Source organism: Zingiber officinale, chromosome 2B, assembly GCF_018446385.1.
Source record: "Zingiber officinale cultivar Zhangliang chromosome 2B, Zo_v1.1, whole genome shotgun sequence".
In the NCBI taxonomy this organism is placed as follows: domain Eukaryota; kingdom Viridiplantae; phylum Streptophyta; class Magnoliopsida; order Zingiberales; family Zingiberaceae; genus Zingiber; species Zingiber officinale.
Window position 1 is genome coordinate 2310628 of NC_055989.1, and position 8903 is coordinate 2319530.

The window sequence follows — 8903 nt, forward strand, 5'->3', positions numbered from 1 at the left end:
AGAGATAATCGACTCAAGAAATATACATGCCTTGGTCTTCCAATATCATTGAGCCAAAGTTGTGGTCGTTTGATTGGAGTGCTGACGAGGATTGTATTACTCTTTGAGAGATACTCGACTCAAGAAGCATACATTCCTTGGTTTTCAAATTTCATCGAGCCAAACTGCGGTCATCTGATTGGAGTACTGGTCAAGATTGTACTACTCTTCGAGATATACTCAACTCAAGAAGTATACATCTCTTGGTCTTCTAATCTCATCGACCCAAAGTTGCAGTCGTATGATTGGAGTGCTGAGCAGGATTGTATTACTCTTCAAGAGATACTCGACTCAAGAAGTATACATCCCTTGGTCTTCCAATCTTATTGAGATAAAGTTGCGGTCATTTGATTAGAGTGCTGACCAAGATTGTATTACTCTTCGAGAGATACTTGATTTAAGAAGTATACATCCCTTCGTCTTTCAATCTTACTGAGTAATAGCTGTAGTCGTTTGATTGGAGTGTTGACCATGATTGTATTTATTCTTCGTGAGCCACTTGACTCAATTCTTAGTCACTTGTAACACATGTAATGCAATCCTTCTAACTTATCTATTTTGACCTCCACTTAGGTCTTATTGAGTTAGACTCAAGTCTAGCTTTTTACTAAGTGGGCTTAACCTTCTATCTGAAGACCTTCATTAACCCTCTTTTTGGATAGTTTAAACTCACTATCCTCAACTTTATGACTTTAGTCAAATGACCCTCATAAAGCCTTAACCATCATTATACCTATAGTATAATTTTGTTGTCCATCCTTTTAAGGTATGGTTCTCGCATAGGAAAATTTTATTCTTCCTTGCGAGTAACTCTCACATTACTTGAGGTTCACTTTTAGATGCGCTAGGACATCTTTTGATAGTAACTGATGAGGGGTCATACCCTGCTACCACGGTGGAGGTCAAAGTCAAGGTGGTCAACACATATAGGGCATCGACCGGTCGGGCGAAGCATGCCCCGATCGGGGAGAAGGATCCGACCCGTCGTCGACCTCGACACGAGGAGCATTCAAACACCCGACGCTCAAGTGAGAACGATGTGCGGAAGCCGAGTCAAGCGGCTACCCGCTCGGCTAGACAGCGAGGCATGACATCAACAGAGTTCGACTCTTGCCGAGCGGCTCCTCTGCTCGGCCTGACAGCAGAATCGACATCAGCCGATCATGCAGACAGTGGACTTCCGGCCGAGCGACCATCCCACTCGTCGCAACAATAAATCACAAGGACAGTGGACTTTCGGCCGAGCGGCTATCCCGCCCTGCCTAGCAACGGATAACACTTGGACAGTAGACTCCTAGCCGAGCGGCAATCCTGCTCGGCGCGACAGCAGATAGCACGTGGATAGTAGAATTTCGGTCGCTCAGCCAAGCAACAGACACAGCAGGTTATCTTTTGATATCCTTTTGGGAGCTAGTGCCACTGACAGGCGGTATGGTCAGACAGAGGATCATACGACGGAAGCTTCCACTGTCACTTTAGAGATATGCTCGGCTCGTTAAGGTACTGTGTCAGGGACACTTTACTAACACGTCTTTTCAGGGAAAGTTTTGAAATGCGTGCTCGTCTTGAGAAGTGTGTACGCATGCTACCGAAGCTTTATATAAAGGAGGGTCCAAGCATCGGTGGAGGTATGCGATATTTACTGTTGCGCTATAGTCTTCTTGTTGCTTCGTTTACTGCTTCTTTTTCTTTGCTGGAGACTGACTTGAGCGTCGGAAGGCCATCACCGGGGACCCCTTCCCTGGCTCGGCACTAACGCCACTTGTGTTGTAGGTCGGAGCGAAGTCCATAGGAGGTCAACGGGAGTACCACATCCCCAGCATCCATCTCATTGACTTTCAGACATGATCATATTTTGATATATTTTTGGACGATAATGATATTATTTTGAAATTGGATGAATGTGCGATTAAAAAATTTACCTTTTTATTTTTATTTTCAAAATGTCTCATTCTTCTTGAAAATTTATTTCACATTTTATATGATTATATTATTTGTTATATATTCTAGAATGTTAATTGTTACATGGATAATTAGACATTTGATGAGATATTGACATCATATTATGTTATCTATAAAATAGGAGCGGGCTATAAAGGACGTCTGAAATGAGCATAATTATCTTTTGCTACAATATAAAATATCTATATACATGTCATACATACCCTTTACACAAGACCCTATTTTTGTCATGGAAATTATCAAGTTCAAAGTTGTCTACTGAACAATCCAGTTCGGCTAGGGTCCAATCCAACTATCTACTCAGTTTTAAAATATTTTTAGTGATTTGAGACTAGATTTGGACTAGAGTTTTGGCACTACTAGATTGTTTGTAAAGAGGAGGATGTTCCTTGAGTGGACAGTATTTGATGCATGGGTAGTGCCATGATGTTTTCTTTAGAGGCAAAATGTTGCAGGGTTGAAAAGAGATTTTAAAAGATTAATTGACCATGCATTAGTAATTTATATCGGTGTTTGTATCCTAAATACTGCAGTGTAGTAATTTTTATGTTTTTTAAAGGTTCTACTTCCTCTAATGTTAATATGTGAAGGATGCATGCACTAACTGAACTAACTCTCGTTTTATTTATAGGAACTTGGTCTCAGCCCCTCTATAACTGTTCATGTTGTTCTACATGATTGGTAAGGCACGCAGATGAGAAACTAAGGGTGCGTTCGATTTACTTATTATTAGTTTTTTTATTTTTTATTTTTTATTTTTTGAAAAATATGTATTTTTTTTTTAAAAAAAGAAAATAATTTTTAGATATTCTCTATTTTTTCAAAAAATATTATCTATTTTTTTTTTTAGAAAACAGATATAAAAAATATAATCTAAACATCATTTTTCAATAAGCCAAATGTATCCGTGCTTCTCTGCTAATTAGGCCATATAGCCTGCACCACTTATTGGGCCTTAAATTAAGCCCGACTACAATTCTCTATTGGCCCTTAATTGAATTGGCCGGATTGGATGCTCAACAATCTTGACCGTCAATATTGTTTACATTATTTATGAATCCAACGGTGAAGACAGTAGACAACTCATCGATCCGGTCACGAGTCATTCTCCCCAATCACCGCCATCCTCTTCTCTCCATATAAACTACCCACCCATCGATTCTTTCCCATCCCCAAACGCCATCTCGATCTCTGTTTCGATTCTTCGCCGCTTCGTCGATAACGATCCCAATGGCGCCTAAGGCCGCAGAGAAGAAGCCCGCGGAGAAGAAGCCCGCCGCCTCCGACAAGCAGGCGGAGGAGAAGGAGAAGAAGGCCGCTGCGGAGAAAGCGCCGGCGGAAAAGAAGCCTAAGGCCGGCAAGCGCCTCCCATCCAAGGACGGCTCCGCTGCTGGCGTCGACAAGAAAAAGAAGAAGGCGAAGAAGGGATCCGAGACCTATAAAATCTACATCTTCAGGGTGCTCAAGCAAGTTCACCCGGACATCGGGATCTCCAGCAAGGCCATGTCCATCATGAACTCCTTCATCAATGACATCTTCGAGAAGCTCGCCCAGGAGGCAGTCCGCCTTGCTCGCTACAACAAGAAGCCGACCATCACCTCCCGCGAGATCCAGACATCCGTCCGCCTGGTCCTTCCCGGTGAGCTCGCGAAGCATGCCGTCTCTGAGGGTACCAAGGCCGTCACCAAGTTCACCAGTTCTTGAATCGACCTACGTCAAAATTGTTTCCTCATTGATCTCGTTATCTAGGGTTTGTAAGATAGTACTTTCTGATTTTCTCCCCAAAGTTTCGTTTAATTTTGTGTCTTTCTTAATAGCTCGAGCTTTTAGAATAAATTGCAAAAGTAACATTCACAAAACTTTTACACACCCAAATCAAAGGACTTTATCTACTTAACATTGTCACTTCCAACAATCATTCAATGCCAAAGTAATCTTGACATTGGATGTACCAAACTAGCATTGTCGAGATCCTTAGAAGTGTCATCGAACATGAAGTTATACAAAGTCCTCTTGAATCCTGTACGCCTAATTTGTGGAATTTAGACAATTTAGTAGCTTTGAGGATCCCAATTTGGTCCAAGGTTAACACCTTAACATAACTAGTGCTGCTAATGGATGAACTCCATTAACCTAAAAAGCTTACTCAAGGAACTCTGCAGTATGTATGAACCATAATGAAGACATTGTCAAATTGTACTAATATCCTTCGGCATGAATCACATAAATAAAAAAGAACATGAAACACTTCATACTCCATTTGACTCTGAACCAATATATCATTTCAAATCCTGGATCCAACATGATTGGGAAAAACAATGGTCATACCTAACTTTAGAATAAAAAAAACTATAGTAATTTTTTTAACGTCGCAATGATTCTAAATAGCTCAATTAAAACAAATGCTGTTAATTCAACAAACATTTTAATCTGATAATTAAGAGTGGATCCATAGGAATATGGACGCATGGAGGAAACTAAGGGTATTTTTGAAAAATAATATTTGGTTTGTATTTTCTATGTATACTTTTTAAAAAATTAGATATTATTTTATGAAAAAAATAGAGAATGTCTAAAAATAATTTTATATTTTTAGAAAACACGTATTTTTCAGAAAATGAAAATAGAAAACGGGTAAACCAAATACACCCTAACTTTTCCATACAGTTAATTATGTCAAGAAAAATCTTATAGCAAGTCATGTGGGAACTTAGGTGGCGTTTGATTCTTTTCTAGAAATCGGAATGGGAATGAGTATCATAGTATTGTGGAATAGGAATTAGTATGAGCTTAGGTATCATTCCTAAAAATAATGTTTGGTTAGTTGAATATTTTCAATCGAAATGAATTTAAATTTTCTTTCTTACCTTTAGAGGAAAATAAGAGAAAAAATTAGATGAAAGATAAAGTTGAATGTGAGAGAAACATACAATAAAAAAGAATGATAAGAGAGAAAATGTGATGGGAGAAAATGAAAAGAAGGAAAGTGTGATGAAAAAAAATGAGGAGAAAGAGCATGATAGGAGAGATTGAGAAGAGAAAAAGTATGATGAAAGAGAAAGTGTGTTGAGAGAGAAGAGTGATGGGAAAAAATGAAGAGAGCGAAAGTGTGATGATAGAAAATGAGAGATTGAGAAAAGAAAATATGATGAGAAAATGTGATGAGAGATAAAATGTGATAGAAAAAAATGAAGAGAGAGAAAGTGTAATGAGAGAAAATAAGGAGAGAGTGTGTGATGGAATAGAATGAAAAGAGAAAAAGTGTAATGAGAGAAAATATGGAGAGAGAATATGGTAAAAGAGATTGAGGAGAAAGAAAGTATGATGAAAAAATGAGGAGGGAATGAAGAGAGAGAAAATAATGAGAGAGAGTTTGTGATGAGAGAGAATACAGAGAGAAAATGGTAGCGAATGTGTGATGAGAGAGAATGAGAAGAGAGTGTGATGGAAGAGAATGAAGAGAGAGAAAGTGTGATGAGAGAGAATACAAAGAGAAAATGATAAAGAATCTGTGATGAGAGAGAATGAGGAAAGAGAAAATACGTTAAGAGAGAAAATGTGATGATAGAATGAAGAGAGAGAAAGTATGATGAGAGAGACAAGGAGAGAGAGTGAAATGAAAAAAAAATTGAACAAATATATTAAGAATATTTTTGGACTAAACATAAGATTTAAGATTAAATCTATTCTCTCATTTCCAAACCTCTAAATCAAACGTCACTTTAATTGTCTAAGTCGAGAATTAATTGAACTAACAGATGTCTGTTTGTTACAGAAAACACCACCAAGGTCATTAGTGAAACTAAGTTTTATTTTTTTTATTTATTTATTTTTCACTGCTAATTGCAAAGACAACAAAAATAAAATAGCAGTATCTGACATAGTAGAATGCGTGTGCACAGCATACTGTCAGTAAAATCTATACAGGAAGTAGCAGTACCTTGGATGACAGCTCCTTTGTTCCTGCTTGAACAACATTAGCAGCAGACTGTGCAGCGGAGCTTGCAACTAAGGATAGTCGGCCAAAACCCTATCGATATGAGCAAGTACTCAGTCAATTTATTTTCTTAGCATCGGTTGTAAGTTATCCATTCAAATACTAACGACGACGACAAAACCAATTGAGCATAACACCCATTCGAGAATAAGACCTCACTTGTTAAGTCGATATTAGTGTATTAGATGATCAGTTAAGTGATTCAGATTCTTGCTTTCTTTTTCAGCACACTCTGCCAATATGTAGAGCGATTCAGAAGTGTTAGTGGAAAAAGAGATCTTTCAAAGTCAAAAATTATGCAAAATATTTCACATAAATTTTTATTGGCAATGGTTGATAATGATTTAAAATAAATAACAGATTCTTAGATGCCTAATATTTATTTCGCTTGCATGAAACTAAATATATCATAATGATCTCAATGATCTAATTATCAGTTTATGTCTCTTTTCAATTCACACATATACAAACACTTAAAAATCCAATAAGCTGCTAAGTATGTAAGGAATCATATTTTTAATAAACCTAAAACATTTATTTGAGAGTATATAGTTCTCAATTGAAGCTAATGCAAAAATGATCAAATAGTCAATAAAACACTATAATGATATGTATGCAACAGTAAAATTTCATGATATATATGCTAGAATCAAACTTGAAAGGGAAAATACAAAGTCAGATTTTTGTAGGAATGAAGGATTCTCCCAAGAGAGGAAAGAATTCAAAAGGAGAATTTATAACTTGAGAATTGAGTGTGTTGAGTGGAAGGAATGAGATTGGTTTTATAGAGATGAAGGATTACTCCCAAGAAGTGAAAGATTTCTTGCAAGAGGTAAAAGAATATGGAATGTGTCTTTTCCTTTAAATCTTTTCACTTAAACCTTTATATTATGATTAATTAATTTACTTGGTCAGATTGATTAATCTGATTAACTATGAACTTAATCTATTATAAATATTAATTAATCAAGTAATTAATATCATAATGATTAATCTTTTAGTTAATCAATTAATCAACAAAATTAATTATAATTTCATAATTCTCAATGGTTTCACATACTCTAGTTAGTATTTATCCATGAATCTAACTCGGACCAAACGTTCATTAAACATTAATTTCTCATTCATTTAAGAAATTGGTTTACGACGGTCTAGTTGTGAAATAGTCATCTTATCCCTATTCGTCACCAAAACTAATTTTCCAACACCTCTTTTTGACTCGGCTTTGCAATAGAAACGACAACATCATCATCATTCTCCTCCTCTCCATGAGCGTGACAGTCGCACCTACTGCCGCTGCACCACTACCTGCACACACATCACATTGGCCTCCACCACTGCCATCATCGGTGTTTGGATGCTACCTGATGACCACAACCGAGGTTGCTTCCTCATTCCAACGGCATGATTGCCTCTTGTTCGTCGCTGTTGTCCCTGCCTTGCCGGTCACTCCGTGATGGAGTCAAAGAAAGAGAACAAGTTGTCCAACAAGTTAATGATATGGATCATGCTCCACACATTTTAGATATTAATGATGATCCATTATGCATCAATGGAGGCCCAATTACAAGGGCTAAGGCTAAAAAGATGAAGGAAGCACTTAACGTGCTAATTGAAGGTGTGAAGGTCAAAGCTACCATTGAAGAAGGTTTGACCAAGAGCAAGTCCTCTGGCTTAGTTAACCAAATTCAAGCTTAGATGAAATTAATTAGCACTTAAGTCTCATGTTTATGTAATCGGGATATGTAGGCTCAATTTAGATTCAATTTCTACCTTTATTTGGGTTGTAATAATGTCATAAGCTTAAAATGGCTAAGTAGTTTGCATAGGCATATACTAAATGGACTTTCTTTTGGTCTTTTAGGGTTTTTTAGTCATCCTATAGCTATAAATAAAGAGGGTTGATCCGGTGGTAAGGACGGGGGACCCTCGTTGGCGGAAGGTGAACGACACGTGGAGGTCAAAGGTCAAGAGATTCAAACCTGAGACCCGACCGACCGGACTGAGAGGGCCGACCGGCCGGGAATCCCCCGAGCCGAATGAAAGACAACCCGACTAGGGGTCGGGTTTCCAATGCTCAAGGTAAAAAGGTTTCAGGGCCGAGCGGGCTATCCATTCGGCCGGGGCACAAGGCAACAAAGATAGGCAGGAGCAATCTCATCCGAGCATACCACCGGGAGTCCTCCCGGTTGGACCGATACCTACAACTGGGGCAGAAGTGATATACCTGCCGAGCGGTCGAACCGCTCGGCCCTGGAACAGACAGGAGGCGCAAGAGGACAAAGGAGACAGGGGATAACATCATCCTCGAGACATCTGCCGCCGACAGACAGCAGGGTTGGCGGCCGAGCCGTACACAAGATCATACGGTGGAAGCTTCCACCGTCACATTCGGGATATGCTCGGACGATTGCGAAATGGCGTCAAGGGTACTTTTTTGACATGAACTTGTTAAGGTATATTTGGGGAAGCGTGCACACATTGAGAAACGTGACCGCGCCTCCCTGGGGTCCTATATAAGGACCCCCAGACGTCGACGAAGGTATGCGCAATTCTCACTGTAGCCACAGTTACGTTGCCTCTCTCATTTCTCGTTGCCTGACTTGAGCGTCGGAGGGATCCCCCCGACTAGGCTTCTTTGGAGGTCCATCAGAGATATCCATCGCCGGCTAGAGACAGCGGAGCGTGCCACGTCCCCAGCGTCCGTCGACTCAGCGCTCAGACAGGATCAAGGGTGATGACCAACATGTATCTTTTGACATATTTTTAATCTAACGGGGGTGTATTCAATCAAGAGATTGAATGACTTTCATTGACTTTTTTTTAATGATAGACTTTTGTGGAGTTGATTGATTTTTATTGACTTGTATAGAATCTCGCGTAGTTGTGAAAAAAATTCTATGGA

At 38.9% G+C, this 8903-nt stretch overlaps 1 protein-coding gene across 1 annotated transcript; it reads left to right on the forward strand.

Annotated features, from left to right (window-relative positions):
* Positions 1–3175: 3175 nt before the first annotated feature.
* On the forward strand, positions 3176–3815 carry LOC122045051 (histone H2B-like). Its single transcript, XM_042605106.1, has one exon. It carries the CDS (start codon positions 3232–3234, stop codon positions 3703–3705), a length of 474 nt encoding a protein of 157 aa, XP_042461040.1. The 5' UTR covers positions 3176–3231; the 3' UTR covers positions 3706–3815.
* Positions 3816–8903: the final 5088 nt, after the last annotated feature.